General features: G+C 38.0%; 1 protein-coding gene across 8 annotated transcripts in view; it reads right to left on the bottom strand.

Annotated features, from left to right (window-relative positions):
• The window catches only part of RMDN2 (regulator of microtubule dynamics 2), a 139,783-nt gene that overhangs the window by 104,799 nt on the left and 15,785 nt on the right, over positions 1 to 19,199 (bottom strand). For 3 of the 8 annotated variants that reach the window (XM_063648804.1, XM_054475343.2, XM_054475344.2), the window contains exons 1-2: positions 9,983 to 10,147; positions 8,386 to 9,351 (exon numbers count right to left, since the gene is read on the bottom strand). The exons of 4 other annotated variants lie outside the window; for them this stretch is intronic. In XM_063648804.1, the coding sequence (XP_063504874.1) occupies positions 8,386 to 9,351; positions 9,983 to 9,999 (983 nt within the window). In that variant the 5' untranslated portion in view covers positions 10,000 to 10,147. Of the gene's footprint in view, positions 1 to 8,385; positions 9,352 to 9,982; positions 10,148 to 19,199 lie in introns of those variants that run through there. One more of the 8 variants, XM_063648807.1, reaches the window with a different exon arrangement.

The following is a 19,199-nucleotide window of genomic DNA, read 5'->3' on the forward strand; positions in this document are numbered from 1 at the left end:
CCATTGGTGTGCTGTATTCAGGAGACCCATATCACGTGCAAAGACACATAGGCTCAAAATAATGGGATGGGGGAATATTTATCAAGCAAATGGAAAGCTAAAAAAAGCAGGGGTTGCAATCCTAGTCTCTGATAAAACAGACTTTAAACCAACAAAATAAAAAAATCAAGGTCATTACAAATGGTAAGGGGATTAGTGCAACAAGAAGAGCTAACTATTCTAAATATATATGCACCCAATACAGGAGCACCCAGATTCATAAAGCAAGGTCTTAGAGACCTACAAAGAGACTTACACTCCCACACATTAATAGTGGGAGACTTTAAAACCCCATTGTCAATATTAGACAGATGAACGAGACAGAAAATTAACAAGGATATTCAGGACTTGAATTCAGCTCTGGATCAAGAGGACCTAATAGACATCTACAGAACTCTCCACCCCAAATCAACAGAATATACATTCTTCTCAGCACCACATAGCACATATTCAAAAACTGACCACATAATTGGAAGTAATATACTCCTCAGCAAATGTAAAAGAACAGAAATCATAAGTCTCTCAGACCACAGTGCAATCAAATTAGAACTCAAGATTAAGAAACTCACTCAAAACTGCACAACTACATGGGAATGGAAAAACGTGCTCCTGAATGACTACTGGGTAAATAACAAAATTAAGGCATAAATAAGTTCTTTGAAACCAATGAGAACAAAGATACAACATAACAGAATCTCTGGGACACAGCTAAAGCAGTGATTAGAGGGAAAAATTTATAGCACTAAATGCCCACAGGAGAAAGCAGAAAAGATCTAAAATTGACACCCTAACATCACAATTAAAAGAACTAGAGCAGCAAGAGCAAACAAATTCAAAACCTAGCAGAAGATGAGAAATAACTAAGATCTGAGCAGAACTGAAGGGGATAGAGACACGAAAAACCCTTCAAAAAATCAATGAATCCAGGAGCTGGTTTTTTGAAAAGATCAACAAAATAGATTGCTAGCCAGATTAATAAAGAAGAAAAGAGAGAAGAATCAAATAGACACAATGAAAAATGATAAAAGGGATATTACCACTGATCCCACAGAAATACAAACTACCATCAGAGAGTACTATAAACACCTCTATGCAAATAAACTAGAAAATCTATAAGAAATGGATAAATTCCTGGACACATACACCCTCCCAAGACTAAACCAGGAAGAAGTCAAATCCCTGAATAGACCAATAACAAGTTCTGAAATTGAGGCAGTAATTAATAGCCTACCAACCATAAAAAGCCCAGGTCCAGACAGATTCACAGCCGAATTCTACCAGAGGTACAAAGTGGAGCTGGTACCATTCCTTCTGAAACTATTCCAAACAACAGAAAAAGAGGGACTTCTCCCTAACTCATTTTGAGGCCAGCATCATCCTGATACCAAAACCTGGCAGAGACACAACAAAAAAAGAAAATTTCAGGCCAATATCCCCGATGAAGATTGATGCAAAAATCCTCAATAAAATACTGGCAAACCAAATCCAGCAGCACATCAAATAGCTATCCACCACAATCAAGTCAGCTTCATCCCAAGGATGCGAGGCTGGTTCAACACATGCAAATCAATAAACGTAATCCATCACATAAACAGAATCAATGACAAATGAGACCAATGAGATAATCTATTGATTATCTCAATAGATGCAGAAAAGGCCTTCGATAAAATTCAACACAGCTTCATGCTAAAAACACTCAATAAACTAGGTATTGAGGGAACATATCTGAAAATAATAAGAGCTATTTATGACAAACCCACAGCCAATATCATACTGAATGGGCAAAAGCTGGAAGCATTCCCTTTGAAACCCAGCACAAGACAAGGATGTCCTCTCTCACCACTCCCATTCAACACAGTATTGGAAGTTCTGGCCAGGAAAATCAGGCAAGATAAATAAATAAAGCGTGCTCAAATACAAAGAGAGGAAGTCAAATTGTCTCTGTTTGCAGATATCATAATTGTATATTTAGAAAACCCTATCATCTCAGCCCAAAAACTCCTTAAGCTGATAAGCAACTTCAGCAAAATCTCAGGATAAAAAATAAATGTGCAAAAATCACAAGCATTCCTATAAACCAATAATAGAGAGCTAAATCATGAGTGAACTCCCATTCACAATTGCTACAAATAGAATAAAATACCTAGGAATACAACTTAGAGGGGATGTGAAGGACTTCTTCAAGAAGAACTACAAACCACTTCTCAAGGAAGTAAGAGAGTATACCAACAAATGGAAAAACATTCCATACTCATGGATACAAAGAATCAGTATTGTGAAAATGGCCATACTGCCCCAAATAATTTATAGATTCAATGCTATTCCCATCAAGCTACCATTGACTTTCTTCACAGAATTAGAAAAAAACTACTTTAAATTTCATATGAAACCAAAAAAGAGCCCATATAGTCAAGACAATCCTAAACAAAAAGAACAAAGCTGGAGGCATCACACTACCTGACTTCAAAGTATACTACAAGGCTACAGTAACCAAAACAGCATAGTACTGGTACCAAAACAGATATATAGACCAATGGAATAGAACAGAGGCCTCAAAAATAACACCATACATCTACAACCATCTGATCTTTGACAAACCTGACAAAAACAAACAAGGGGAAAGGATTCCCTATTTAATAAATGGTATTGGGAAAACTGGCTAGCCATATGCAGATAACTGAAACTGGACCCCTTCCTTACACTTTATACAAAAATCAACTCAAGAAGGATCAAAGACTTAAATGTTTAAACCTAAAGCCATAAAAACCCTAGAAGAAAACCTAGGCAATACCATTCAGGACATAGGCATGGGCAAAGACTTCATGACTAAAACACCAAAAGCAATTGCAACAAAAGTAAAAATAGACAAATTGGATCTAATTAAACTACAGAGCTTCTGCACAGCAAAAGAAACTATCATCAGAGTGAACAGGCAACCTACAGAATGGCAGAAAATGTCTGCAATCTATCCATCTGACAAAGGGCTAATATCAAGAATCTACAAGGAACTTAAATAAATTTACAAGAAAAAACCAAACAACCCTATCAAAAAGTGGGTGAAGGATATGAACAGACACTTCTTAAAAGCAGCCAACAAACATATGAAAAAAAGCTCATCATCACTGGTCATTAGAGAAATGCAAATCAAAACCACAATGAGATACCATCTCACGCCAGTTAGAATGGCAATAATTAAAAAGTCAGAAACAACAGATGCTGGAGAGGATGTGGAGAAATAGGAAAGCTTTTACACTGTTGGTGGGAGTGTAAATTAGTTCAACCATTGTGGAAGACAGTGTGGTAATTCCTCAAGGATCTGGAACTAGAAATACCATTTGACCCAGCAATCCCATTAATGGGATATATACCCAAAGAATTATAAATCATCCTACTATAAAAATACATGCACCTGTATGTTTATTACAGCACTATTCACAACAGCAAAGACTTGGAACCAACTCAAATGCCCATGAGTGATAGACTGGATAAAGAAAATGTGGCACATAGACACCATGGAATACTATGCAACCATAAAAAAGAATGAGTTCATGTCCTTTGCAGGGACATGGATGAAGCTGGAAACCACCATTCTCAGCAAACTAGCACAGGAACAGAAAACCAAACATTGCATGTTCTCACTCATAAGTGGGAGTTGAACAATGAGAACACACGGACATAGGGAGGGGAACATCACACACTGGGGGCTGTCAGGGGTGGGGAGCAAGGGGAGGGGTAGCATTAGGACAAATACCTAACGTAGATAATGGGTTGATGGGTGCAGCAAACCACCACGGCACATGTCTACCTATGTAACAAATCTGCACTTCTGCACATGTATCCCAGAACTTAAAGTATGATAAAAAATAAAAAACAAGAAAAAAAAGAAGGAAATGTCCCAAATCAACAACCTAAATCGAAATATTAAGAAACTAAGCAAAGAACAAACTAACCCCAAAGCTAGCAGAAGAGAGGAATAAGAGAGATTAAATCAGAAATAAACATATTAGAGAACAGAAAAACAATAGAGGAAATCAATGAAACCAAGTTTGTCCTTCAGAATGATCAACAAAATTGATAAACCTTTAGCTGGACCACAAAAAAAGGAGACTAAATAAATACAATCAGAAATGAAAGAGGGGACATTACTGATTTTATAGAAATAAAAAGGATTATAAGAGTAATATGAAGAACTGTATGCCAGCGAATTGATTAACCTAGATGAAATGAAAAAATTCCTGGAAACACACAAACTACTAAGTCTGAATCAGGAATAAATAGAAAATCTGAATAGATCTATAACTAGTAAAAAGTAATTAAAAACCTCCCAAAAAGTGAAAGCCCAAATATTTGGTGGCATTTGACAGTGATGTCATATAACTTGAAGAACATCTGAAGAACAATTAACAATAGTCTTCCTCAAACTCTTCCAAAACACTGAAGAGGAAGAAACACTCCCAAGCTCATTCTGTGAGGTCAGCATTACCCTGATATCAAAGCTAAACAAAGACACTACCAGTAAAGAAAACTAAAGACCTGATCCCTGATGAATACTGACAAAAAAGTTCTCAATGAAATACCAGCAAACAGAATTCAACAACCCATTAGAAGGATTATACATCACAACCAGATGGAATTTATTCCAGGAATGCAAGGCAGTTCAATGTAAAAATCAGCCAATGTAATATACCTGTATTAGTTTGTTTTTATGCTGCTGACAAAGACATACCCGAGACTGGGAAGAAAAAAGAGGTTTAATTGGACTTACAGTTCTGCGTAGCTGGGGAGGCCTCAGAATCATGGCAGGAGGTGAAAGACACTTCTTATATGGTGGCATCAAGAGAAAATGAGGAAGAAGCATAAGTGGAAAACTCCTGATAACTCCATCAGATCTCTTGAGACTTATTCATTATCACAAGAATTGCACAGGAAAGATCGGCCCCCATGATTCAATTACCTCCCCCTGGGTCCCTCCCACAACATGTGGGAATTCTGGGAGATACAATTCAAGTTGAGATTTGGGTGGGGACACAGCCAAACCATATCAATACCACATAAACAAAATGAAGGGAAAAACAACCCATGATCATCTCCATTGATGCAGAAAAAGCATTTGACAAAATTTATCACCTTTTTATGATAAAAACACTCAACAAACTAGGAATAAAAATTAACTGCTTTGACATATTAAAGGCCATATATGAAAAGTCCACAGCTAACATCATATTCAATGGTGAAAGGCTGAAAGCTTTCTTATTAAGATTAGGAATAAGACAAGGGTGCTCTTTATCACTTCTATTCAACATAGTACTAAAAGTCCTAGCCAGTGCAACTAGGCAAGATGACGAAATAAAGGCATCCAAATTAGAAAGGAAGAAGCAAAATTATCCTCTGATCACAGACAACACAATCTTTAGGTAGGAAAAAAACCCTAAATATTTCACACACATACACAAAATAAGAATTAATAAAATTCAGCAAAGTTGCAGGATATAAAATCAACATACAAAAATCAGGTGTATTTCTATGCATTAACAATGAGCTATCTGGAAAGAATTATAAAAATAATTTCACTTATAATTGCATCAAAAATGTAAAATACTTAGAAATAAACTTAACTAAGGAGATGAAAAACCTACACTGAAAACTACAAAACATTGTTGAAAGAATTTAAATAAGATACAAATAGAAAGACATCCCATGTTTGTGGATTTGAAAGTTTATTATGTTAAGATGTCAATCCTACCCAAAATAATCTACAGATGCAATGCAATCCCTCTGAAAATTCCAATGATATTTTTTGTAGAAATAGAAAAATCTATCCTGAAATTCATTTGGAATTCCAAGACACCCCAAATGGCCAAAATAATCTTGAAAAATAAAAACAAAGTTGGAGGTCTCACACCTCCTGATTTTCAAACTTACTACAAAGCTACAGTAACCAAAACAGTATGGTACAGTGTGGTGTAAAGACAGATGTATAGGCTGGTGAAGGAAAATGGAAAGCCCAGAAGTCAACCACACATATATGATCACATGACTTTTGACAAAGGTTCCAAGACCATTCAATGGAGAAAGGGTAATCTCTTCAACAAATGGTGTTGAGAAAACCGGATATCCACATATAAAAGAATGAAGTAAGACCATTACTTAACATCACACACAAAAATTAACTCAAAATGCATCAAAGACCTAAATATAAAACCTAAAGCTATAAAACTCTTAAAAGAAAACATAATGCGAAAGCTTCACAACAGTGGATTTGGCAATGATTTATTGGATATGACACTAAAAGGATAGGCAATAAAAGAAAAAATTGATAAACTAGACTATCTCAAAACCTAAAACTTCTATGGATCAAAGGACATAATCAACAGAGTAAAAAGGCAACCCACACATTGGGAGAAAATATGTGCAAATTATATCTTTTTTAAAGGGTTAATATCCAAAATATATAAAGAACTCCTACAAATCAACAAAAAAACAAACAACCTGATTTAAAAAAAAGGGTCAAGGGACTTGAATTGGCATTTCTCCAAAGAAGATATACAAATGGGCAGCAGTCACATGAAAAGATGTTCAATGCCACTAATCATTAGGGATATTCAAATAAAAACCACAATGAGATACCACCTCATACCCATTAGGATGGCTACTATAACAAAAAACAAAACAAAATAATAAGTGTTGGCAAGGTAGTGGAGAAACTGGAATCTTTCTACACTCCTGGTGCAAATGTAAAATGGTGCAGCCACTATGGAAAACAATATGGTAGTTCCTCAAAAAATTAAAATATAATTACCATAGGATCCAGTAATTCCACTTCTGGATATATACTCAAAAGAATTGAAAGCAAGGTTTCGAACAGACAGTTGCATGCATGTGTTCATAGACAGTGCATTATTCACAATAGTTAAACATGGAAGTGACCCAAATTGTCCACTGATGGATAAAGGATATGCAAAATGTGATATATACATAGAGTGGAATATTATTCAGCCTTAAAAAGGAAGGACATTCTGACATATGCTGTAACATGGATGAACCTTGAGGACATTATATACTATGCTAAGTGAAATAAGCTGGTCACAAAATACCATACGATTCCACTTATATGAGGTACTTGGAGTAGCCAAAATCATAGACATGAAGTAGAGTGATGGTTGACAAGGGCTAGGAGGGAGAGAGAGGAGTAGAGAGTTCTTATTTAATGGGTGGAGAGTTTCAGTTTTGCAAGATGAAAAGAGTTGTGGAAACAGATGGTGGTGATGGCTGTAAATCAATGTGAATGTACTTAATGTCGCTGAAACACACATTTTAAAATGGTTAAGATGGTAAATTTTATGTTATATTTATCACAATTTTAAAAAATTAAAATCAAAAGACCTTTTTTTTTTTAAGACACATGCTAAGAAGAAGAGAAAACCACAAAAGTAAAAATAACATCTTAGCCCCATGATATAAATTTGGGGGACATTTTATTAGGATAATTAGAAATAATGCAAATTCCTTTCCTCTACAAAATCTAATTGTATTCTAACTTAAATGTTTTCAATTGCTTACATGCATTTTTATTCATTAGCTACTTTGATAAATACTTTATAATAGTCTTTGTTAATACAATGGGAAAAAAATGAAAAATATTCATTTTTAAAAATAAAATTTTGGGAGACTAATATACATACTTTTTCCTAATTTCAGAATTCCTTGAATGCCCAGATTTGCACATACATGAATGTGTATTAAAATTACTTAGTTAAAATATCTGGTTTCTAAATATTCTACATATTCCGCTATAATATTTTTAACTTCTAATTTGATTCTTGTGTTAATAAAAACATTATCTGTCAGTGGAACATCAGGCATGAGAAATATAGCTAGCAAGGCTGATATATATGAAAATGTGTGAATTGATGAATATAGCTCTAGAGATTATGTAAGAATACTATTTCTAATGATTAGCGTATGATAAAAGGGGATACTAAACTCTCAAAGAACGTATTACTTTTAGAAAGTCCATATATCAAGGCTTGACGTTATTTTCAGACCACAAAAGTATTATAATAGTCACTCAGAAATCTGAGATTAGCCCATCTTTAAGCAGTAAATCTGAAAAAAGCTTGAAACAAAATCATCTTTGACTTCCATACTCCAATAACATCAGTAAACTAACTTTCAAAACTACAGCAATTAAATTTATACTGCAATGTAGGAATCTTTTTCAGAAAATGCAGTGAAGCTTGGTGAGGAAAGGGGAGTTATGAGAAATGAATTCTACAGACTATGAAAGTGACTGGTGGGAAAACTATTTGAGGTGCCCTTCTAAGAGAGGGTAAAGTCTGAGGTGACCTTATTTTAGGAATTTCAATAGGTGAAGATCTGTCTTCATCTTGAAACAAGACAGCAAAGTCTTCATCTTCAAACGGGCCTGAAGTTAATTCGCTTTGAGGTGGGATAAAGCAACCAGAATTTTTATAAGATGAAGAAAATCCAGCTTTATGGAGGAATGGGAAAGTTCCACTTTGAGAGGGATGCTGTGGAATCATGATTGGAGAATGATCTGTGCTGTAACTTTCAGGACCAGGATGAAGGAAATCTTTTAAATCTTTACATAATTGGCCCCTTTGTTGAATATCAGTGGCAATTCCATTTTGTTGATTGGGAGAGGAAATATCACTTGCAAGAGAAAAGAAGGATGATGTGCTTTGTTGATAGGAGGCTGTATCAATAGTGTTCCCAAAGGCTGGAGAAGTGTTTGTTTCAAAATTCTTAAAATTTTTAGTGTTATATTCAGGAGCAGAGATGGTTATATGTTTTTTAGCATCAGTATTACTTGAAGTTTTAGAAAAGATTTTGATTTCACTTAGATTAAACACATTCTGGCCACTTGCTTGAGGATCAAAAAAAATGGCACTCTTGTAATAGGAAACTATACTTAGTTTACGGGACGAGAAACGTCTTCTGCGGGACATAAAGCTACCAAAATGGTCTGAGGAAGATTTTAAATCAGTGAAGCTTGTGTCTTCTTCAGAATCAAAGTTAGCTCTACTTTGTTGCCAGTAAGGGAAAGCATTTCTTTTTTGAAATCCAACAAATAAAGAACATCTTCTTTCAGAGAAAGATGGACTTGATACAGATAATAACCTTCTGCTTGCTTTGGCTGAACTGACTTTACGTGTTACAGGGGAATAAGATGTTTTATGACCAAGATATATACTTGGTTGTGAAATAGAAGAGGCTCCACGATGCTGGGCATCTGTACTAACTTGATCTTCCGGAGAACATCGTTGGAAGCTCTGGTCCTCTTTGCAGCAGCTAAGAGTGAGAAAAGGGTCAAATGAAAAAAAATAGGGAGCAGAGTGGAGACCTGCCAAGCCTCCTGAAGAATAATATCCACCTTTTGGTGTCCACCAATTGGTATTGTTTCCATACTAATATGGAAACAGCAAGGAATAAGAATAGGGGAGCTTAAGTTAATGGTCACATAGATGTACCCAAAAGAATGCAGGAGTCTAAGAGGTTATCTCTAACTACACAATACCTACCCACTCTATTAAACCTTGAGAAGAGAAGTTGAAAAAATCAGGGAAGCAGGTAGAAAGATAGATCAGGGGAAACATATGCAAGGATACCAGAACAAAAAGATTCCCAAAGGAAAAGATAGAACTGGTTTTAAAGGTAATAAACCACAATATCTGTTGGAGACTACTAACTACTGTATTTAAAGGAGTTAAGGAGAATAAACTTATATTCTGTTGACTAATTGCATTTTAAAATATTAACCATGGACGAAGAACAATCTCTCTGGGGAGAATGTTTCAAGTGAATATCCGGACAGTCCAGGATATCCAGTTATTATGGGAAACAAAGGAGAGCACTAAAGCTTGGTTTATGAATATTTTCAATGTTCTTTTAGCACATGTTGAAGTTTTTTTCTAAGGCTTACCTTAAGCACTTTCCCATTGTAAATTTAATCCAAAGTAAGTCTCTCCCTTCCCTTCTAGGCCGTCATCCTTAAGCCATAAAATGCCCTGTATAGGTGGAACAGGTCAGAAGACTGAATGCTCAAGCTGCATGTGGAGTTAACATGGCAATAACACAGAATGTGATGACAGCAGACTCTAGAATCTCATGACATCAGTTTATATTAGAACTGTTCTGTAGCTCACCTTTCTCCGAAGTTGGAATTCACATGGCTGTGGAATGTGTTTCTACCTTCACTGTTCGAGGAGTCATCCAACAAATCCAGGGGTGGGAAAACAGCTGGATGAGGACAATAACATATATGACACCTGTATAATCCTCTACCTTGGACCATCTCTCTCACCAGCTGCCTTCCACACCCCTGTCCTACTAACTCCTTCTTTCACTTGAACATTCTTTACCCCAGATTTTTGCATCCTTCAGTGACATGGAAAAGCAACTGTTAGAGACTTTGGCCTAAAGATACATTGAGAAGGGAAAAAAAGTTTAATAAGTGGCAAATGTCATTGCCACCACAAAGGAAACAAGCCTCGTCCACCTAGGCAGTAAAGTATGTCATCTGACTGCTTGGGCCATTTGCACAGATTACGGGGATATGCTGTGGCACTATTTATTACTCCTCAGAACAACTGATACCTAAACGCAAGGTTAATAGAGTTATTAGAAAAGAAACACTGTCCTTTCTTATCTAAACCAATTTGGGCTACTGTCCCCATAACAGGTATATGTGTATGTGTATACTTACCTATGACATGAAACATCCCCTCAAATACTTTTATTTACTCTGCAATTTCCTGATCCTAAATACTACTACCGCCTCTAGCCTTTGCTCTCTTCCTAACATCCTACTGCAGGAAACTCTTGAACAAATTCCTTTTAAGAGACCCAAAGCTCTCTAATGTTCACCATACAATGGTCGGATTTGTAATTTGATTTTAGTTTACATACAAACTAATAAAGTAATCTCTTACTGTATCATGGATGCTGGCAGAAGACATGAGATTCCTGGGTTAGAGACAGAAGACTTATGTTACTTACAGCATAGCAAAGCAGCATAATCACCAGGACATTTACACTGGTTCTCCTTTGTCCCACATTGCCACAGGGGCAATGCAGAGGGCCCAAGGACACTTGCATTCACAGTGGATTGTGTTACAGGAAAGAACGCTGAGCTTAGATGATCTACCACTTCTACAGCAAGTAGTAAGCAAATCTGCTAAACCTGCTCTTGGTCCTGAAGGGAAACAGTAACTCATTCTTCAAGGTTGCTCACCAGAACCCTGAAAAATGGCCCACATAAAGAATGATCAGGGCCTTACACGTGTGGCTCATGTAGCAAGATGTCTGGGAGCACAAGAAGCCCAAGGAGGACTGTCTGTCTCTGTAGCAATCTATTACATTTTCCCTCTCTTGTGAGATTACTGTCTTTTGTTCCTAAGCCACACTAAGGTCTGACTGTCATTTTCCAAAAGGATCTCTTCTGCACATTGCAAGAACAGATTATGTAATGCTTATAAAGTTTCTATAAGAAATCTTTCTTTGAAAAATTGGGCCAGCTTGTTGTTTAACACTCCCACCAATGGCCTCTAAAAGAAGCATCTGCTCACTGAGCTACCCCAAAGGAAATAATTATTTATAACTAAATCAACACTGTCGATCATTGCTGCTCAGTCGAGGTAATAAAGAGGTCAGATCACTCCCCCGACCCTATTCAAGCAAATCTATGCAGACACAAAAAACGGTGTTTGGGTGTGTGTGCATTTGGGGGATGAGGAAGAAGATCCAGATCTGCTCAGACATCAGAAAAGAAATCTCATACCAGTACAGGTAATATCTAGAAGCTGTTTAATATTGTTCTAGGTGAAGAACTTACCTAACCCTCTAAATGTCCGTAAATTTCCTCCTTTTGGCTTTTTAAGAGAACCAAAATTAGACTTAGCCCAAAAGCAAATAGTAACCCCTTATAATGACAAGCTTCTAAAACATGTTCGTCCTTCAGTTCATTCCCAATTCTCTTTATTATCAATTCCATGACCCCAGGTACCTTCTGCTTTTATCATGCCCTATGGCCACCCAACCCTCCTCCTTTTCTACAACAGCCACTCTATTCTCACAAGGTCAACATTCCATCATTATACTCACTGTGCCCAATGAACCTTTTGTTTATCTGTAACCATAATTACCACTCATTAAAACAAAAATTTCATCATGATTGCTCAGGTGGATGTTAGAAAATCTTCTAGAACAAAGCTTCTCAAATGTTAGGGTGTATAAGAGTCATCCACAGAGCTTGTTAAAATGCAGATTCCTGAGCACTGCTCCCAGACATTCTGATTCGCTAGGTCCAGGGTATGTCCTGAGAACATGCATTTCCCACACTCTTCACAGGCAAGATGGGATGCTGATGTTGCTGGTCCACAGACCACAGTTTGAGTAGCTCTGTTCCAGAACATACGGGTCATGACGACCCCCAGAGTCAAGGCAGAAGCGTCTTCTGAGGTACCTCACAGCAGCTGCCTATCTAAGCTGGAGTCTAGAAAAGACAGTGAACAATACCAGGACTGAATGTCCCCGTCCTGGTACCTAGATGACAAGTCTCTTCAGATAATCTATATTACACATGGGGAGAAGTAGGAGGCACAAGGGGAGAACCCTGACTGGGACTGAATCCTTAACACAAAGAACATGCCCCAAACTAAAAACTGACTGAGTTAACTTGAATTGACAAATTTAAGTTTTTCCACATTATTCAAAACAAATATTGTGAAGTACTCTGAATTCAGCTATTGAAAAATGTACATCTTTAGCTGATCTGAGTGTAGTATTTTTCCTCAATAATAATACAAACTATTCAATTCATTACATTAATTTAGTTGTTTTTATAGTTTATCAAATGTGCCTGATTGTGGACAGTAACAGCAATATTCATTTTTAAATTAGCACCAGGTTAACTGTTGTATTTCCTTTCATCACAACATTAAACTCTCCACATAAGTTCCCTGTTTGTAGTTTGTTACTGAGATGACACGGCTGTCTGTATCTGACTTGCGAGGCAGAAAAAGTATGGCTTTTATTATGAATTTAACACAAATATTGGTTATTTTATACATATTAAATTTCTATTTTATAGAAATTCTACTTTCAGAATTTTCTCATCCATATATTATTTTGAGAGAAAGAAGGTTATTAAAATTAATTCACTGAATAACTCAGAAACAGAAAGTCAAACACTATATATTCTCATTCGTAAGTGGGAACTAAATAATGTGTACACATGGACATTGAGCATGGAATAATAGACAGTGGAGACTTCTCAGGAGGGTGGGAGGAGGTGAGGGATGAGAAACTACCTAACAGGTACAATGTACACTATTTGGGTGATAGTTACACTAAAAGCTCATACTTTGCAAAATAGCCATGTAACAAAATTGCATTTTTACCCTCTAAATCTACAAAAACCAAATTAAAAAAATAATTTCAAAAAATAAAATAAATTCACTAGACAGCAGTTACTAAAGGCATTCTAGTCAAGAATATAAAACAGGACACAGTCAAGGGTTTGAAATGATGCAAAAACAAGCTGGATGTAGTTTTGAAACAATGAAAACTATAAGTATATATTCTAGGTCAACAAGTACATATGCATTCTAGCAACATTAGATAATTTGTTTTCTTCTCTATACTCTCCACATCCTCAGCCTTTTGCCTCTCTATCAAGCTCACCCTAAAAATCCCCAAATCTGGATCAATTCAATCACTAGGGTTCTTACTCTCATATATGAAATGGCAATAACTATTGAAAGAAAGAATCATCCAACGGTGAAGACTTGAATCTCAAATGGGGCAACCACCTCCTGGGTAATCCTTATTAATGTTTCTAGTTAATTCCGTCTTCTACTCTCCACACCTGCTCTTCCAAACTTTCTTCCTTCACATGTTCATTCATCATTAATGCAAATACTTCATGATAATGTATCATGTGCTAAATGATAAAGTGTGCAAAGTACTGGGAACACCACAGTAAACACATTAGTGCAGATTCTTAAGGAGGTCAAAGTCCTAAGACACGTAAATTGATAGAGGACAGGAGAGGGGTAGTATAGGGAAGAGAAAAATAAAGCATCTTACCCTTCTTCCTCAAATGTGTCAGTGTCCATTCACCTCCACCCTAACAGATGGCCTACAGTCCACCCTCCCTGAAAAAAACTAAAGTTATAAGGCAGGAACTCTTTCAACTTCCAACTCCTACACCCCCAACCCCTACACCCACAAAGGTATCTACTTTCTATTTCATAGAGTCAGAAACACCATCAATTGTAAGAAAGAAAAAATTGTTGCCAATAAAATTATGATTCAGTTCTATAACACTATTAATTGATGGTAAGATACGTCTTGATTTTTGAGGCTTAAAATGTTAAAAATGTTCATCTTAGAATTAATGAAATACAGTATGTTGAACCCACCTGTGCCTTCTTAGTTAGGTTAGGCTTAAAAAGGTATTCAAATGGAATTGAGGTGAGTTTTATACATGGGTATTCACCTTGAGAGGTCAAGTCTGAATTCAGCAGGTATTTCATATACACCTTCACCTTATTCCCCTTCCCTTTATCCCCTAGGATACTGTTTTAGAGAATTCTGACACCGTGTACTTTCTTAAGTGGGGCTGAGTAAGGTGAGAGGCAGTGCAGCAGAGTGGTAAAGTGTACAGAATCTATCCCTTACCAGTAAGTTGCCTAATCTTTCCCAGACTCCACTGCCTTGTGTCTAAAACCTCAGAGTTAATGTGTATATTAAATGAGATAATAAATATAAAACATTTAGGACAGAATCTGGAAAAAATTATTGATGGAGTTGACTTCCATTTTCTTCTGTAATACCTGTGTAGTCACAGAACTGGGGTCTTTTTCTTTCCCTTATCTGTAATTTTGATTTTGTATATATTGTATCTATTTGTACTAGGCATTAGAGACTTGTAGAAATCTAAGTATTACTCTTGGTGCCAAGGTATTGGGGTACCCAGATTCATTTGTAGATGTGCTGGTAGAGTGAATGAATGTCGGACACTTCAAGTTTTGAAGAAGGCACAGGAAGATCACTAGATGAGACTTCTGAACACAAATGTGTCCAAATTGGAATTCATGACCAATAGCATGTAAGCTCTAAGAGTGCAAGGGCTTTGTTACCACTGTACTCATCTACAAGAGTATAGTTCACGGTGGCTGCTCAGAAAACATTTGTTTTAGAAATGAATGAATCTGCAAATGTGTTCTTTCTGTCTTTCTTAAGAATCTATTGGTTATTATATTTACAGATTTAATGGTAACAGGGACACTGATTAGGAAAATAACAAAATGTAGAGAAGAGCTTAACCTTTTCAAGCTAGTACTACTCCTTTACTAGGGGCAGCAATGCTACTTTATATTGTCAGTTTCCATGTTACCAGATACTATCTTGAGCTTAATAAAGTTTCCCAAGAGTCTGCAAGTGATACTATTCTTTCTTCAACATGTTATCCCAATACCTAAGGTGTACTGCTGCTAAAAAGGTCAGGTGACACCTTGTTTCATAGGTTATTTCCTTTGTTTTGTTTTTGATATTTTTTTAAAAGGCCCTTTTCCTGCATCTTTACTCTTGCCCTCCGTATTGGCTTCTTCCTGGTGGCCCATAAATACGCTCAAGTATCTCTCAGGTGAAAACAAAAACAAAAAGTGAAGCATAAAATATATGTTCTCTGAACCTGATACCCCTTCTTAATTACACATTCTCCTTCCATCTAAAGTCAAGTTCCTTGAAATAAGCATCTACCCTTCTGGTGTCCACATCTTTACCTCTCTTTCATTTGTCCAGGCCTAGATCAGGTTTCTGTACTTATCACTACCCAGCAACTTCTCCTGCAAAGCTTTTCAATAAGTGACCTCCTAAGTCTCAAATCCGGTAAACACAGTTCAGTCCCTATTTTACTTGACCAAACACATTAGAAGTGAAAGGCTACTGTTAAATGTATTTTTCTAGTTCAGAGGTTGGCAAACTACACCCTGTGGGCCTAATCTACCAGCCACCTGTTTTTGTAAATAAAGTTTTATTGGAATGCAGCCATACTCATATTGCCTATGGCTGCTTTCACACTACAATGGCAGAGTTTTGAGATGGAGACTGTATGGTCCTCAGAGCCTAAAATTCTTTTTTTTTTTTTTTTTGAGATTGGTTGTTTTTTTAAATTGTGTTTTCAATGAGAAATACATCACCTGTTTATAAAATAACTCTTGAAAAATCCAAGGAGTACAGATACTATAAAACTAAAGCAAACTCCAGTTATGAGACACTACATACATCATGCAGAAACAACAGCCTAATCTCCAGGTTATGAAAACTATAACTAAAAAGTCACTACATAGAAAAGGTCCAAGTTTTCAGCTTGGCAAAACTTGGGTGGTGCAGTTACATAAAACGTTTAATAAATGGAATTGTTTTCCCCTATGTGTAAACAAAATGACAAGACTACACCTGTGCCTGGTAATTTCAATCTAACTCTGAAGTTACACAAAATACGCAGACACCTTATACACTTCACCTGTTGGCATGACCATATGACCATCTTTTTTTCTTAGGTGGTGGGGGAGGGGCAAGGTGACTGTGCAGAGCAAAGATACGGGGAGTAGAAATATTGTATACTAGAAATTATAAAGTCATGGTGAAAAAAAAAGCCTCAATTAACGCATAGCCGAAGGGGGAAAAGACTACATTCCAACTTCGCAAAGTTAATTTAGGGGATAGGGGAAGGATAGGGGAAGAGTTTAACTGCAGTTTAACATGAAAAATGCATATATAATAGAATGGAGCGCAATGAAGGATTCATGAAATATACAGCCTAAAACTCTTATAGAAAAAGTTTGCCAATTCCTGTTCTAGTACATTTAATACATCTGATCATTTCCTTCTAATTTATAAAACAATTCATTTTTTAAAAGTATTTTAGACATAACGCAAAGCAACTTTATTATCTCAACTTTCATTAGCATCTAAAACAACATGAGACATGCATTATTAACCACATTTTAAGACAAACAAATTGAGGTTTGGAGAAGTGAAGTTACATGGTTAGTTAAAGGCTGAACCAGGATTCCTGCTTGGGTCAGAATGATTCTAAAACCTGTGGCTTTTTACCACTATTCTGGAAATCTTGTCCTCTCTTGGTTTCTGTGACACCTTTGTCCTCTGGTTCCCTGCTCACTGCTTTGACCAGTCGTCTGTCTTCTTTTTCAGGCTTATCCACCTCTGTCTACTCCTTCAGTGCTGGTTCCAGAAAGCTCTGTACTCCACTCTCTTCTCTCTTCCCATGCTACACACTGTGTTGAGCAATGGCATCCGTTCCCACAGCATCCAGCTTCATAAACATACTAGTGGGATGCCCAGAACCTGAACAACTTTCCAGGGAGAAATGCTTCTCTCAGCCTTTAGCAGTTCCTTTCATGGGTGGCACGTGGATGGCTGCTCATGCTGGCAGTGGCCTCAATCTCTTAGCAAGTCCTTCCCAGGAAGGTCTAGCATCTGGCTGTAGGATGGAAAGGTCCTTGGCACTTATTGCTTTTTTCTTGGCCTTTAGGGTTCTAGTTAATAGAACCCTAAAAGATCAAAAGCATCACTCTTTACCATCTTGCTAGATTTTCTTTTAAAAAAATCTGTTTTACTTGTGAGACTTTGCTTTGTTCCCTGCTAGATCTCCAGAGTCCAGACAGTGCCTGCCACAGAGTAGAGACTCACAATGAATGAATAAGGGGACTTCAATCGTTAATGTCAAGTCTTCCTTTTTTAAAAGAAATTCATGGAAGAGGGCTAAATGGCAAATGAACGATGAAAAGTTCGATCTTACTGGTGTTCATGGAAATACAAATTGAAAAATAATTAGTTACGATTTCATCTTCATCAGGTTGGCTAAAATTAAAAAGTCTGACAATATAAAAATTTGTATGGGAAGATAAGAATTCTCATATACTGCTCATAGTGAGAGGTGACACCGTGCTGGCAGTCCTCACAGCCTTCGCTCGCTCTCGGCGCCTCCTCTGCCTGGGCTCCCACTTTGGTAGCACTTGAGGAGCCCTTCAGCCCACCGCTGCACTGTGGGAGCCCCTTTCTGGGCTAGCCAAGGCCGGAGCCCACTGCCTCAGCTTGCAGGGAGGTGTGGAGGGAGAGACGCGAGCGGGAACCGGGGTTGTGTGCGGTGAGTGCGGGCCAGCTGGAGTTCCGGGTGGGTGTGAGCTTGGTGGGCCCTACACTTGGAGCAGCCAGCCGGCCCTGCCGGCCCAGGGCAATGAGAGACTTAGCACACGGGCCAGCGGCTGTGGAGGGTATACTGGGTCCCCCAGCAGTGCCAGCCCACTGGCGCTGCACTCTATTTCTCGCCGGGCCTTAGCTGCCTTCCCGCAGGGCAGGCCTCGGGACTGCAGCCTGCCATGCCCGAGCCTTCTCCTGCCTCAGTGGGCTCCTGTGCAGTCCTAGCCTCCCCAACAAGCGCCGCCCCCTGCTCCACAGCGCCCAGTCCCATCGACCACCCAAGGGCTGAGGAGTGCAAGCGCATGGCACGGGACTGGCAGGCAGCTCCACCTGCAGCCCCGGTGCGGGATCCACTAGGTGAAGCCAGCTGGGCTCCTGAGGCTGGTGAGGATGTGGAGAGTCTTTGTATCTAGCTCAGGGATTGTAAACACACCAATCAGCACTCTGTATTTAGCTCAAGGTCTGTGAGTGCACCAATCGACACTCTGTATCTACCTGCTCTGGTGGGGCCTTGGAGAACTTTATGTCTAGTTCAGGGATTGTAAATGCACCAATCAGCGCCCTGTCAAAACAGGCCACTTGGCTCTACCAATAAGCAGGATGTGGGTGGGGCCAGATAAGAGAATAAAAGCAGGCTGCCCGAGCCAGCATTGGCAACCTGCTCGGGTCCCCTTCCACACTGTGGAAGCTTTGTTCTTTCACTCTTTGCAATAAATCTTGCTACTGCTCACTCTTTGGGTCCGCGCTTTTATGAGCTGTAACACTCACCGCGAAGATCTGTAGCTTCACTCCTGAACCCAGCGAGCCCACGAGCCCACCAAGAGGAACGAACAACTCCAGACACGCTGCCTTAAGAGCTGTAACACTCACCGCAAAGGTCTGCAGCTTCACTCCTGAGCCAGCAATAC

The sequence above is a fragment of the Pongo pygmaeus genome, chromosome 12 (assembly GCF_028885625.2).
Source record: "Pongo pygmaeus isolate AG05252 chromosome 12, NHGRI_mPonPyg2-v2.0_pri, whole genome shotgun sequence".
Lineage (NCBI taxonomy): Eukaryota > Metazoa > Chordata > Mammalia > Primates > Hominidae > Pongo > Pongo pygmaeus.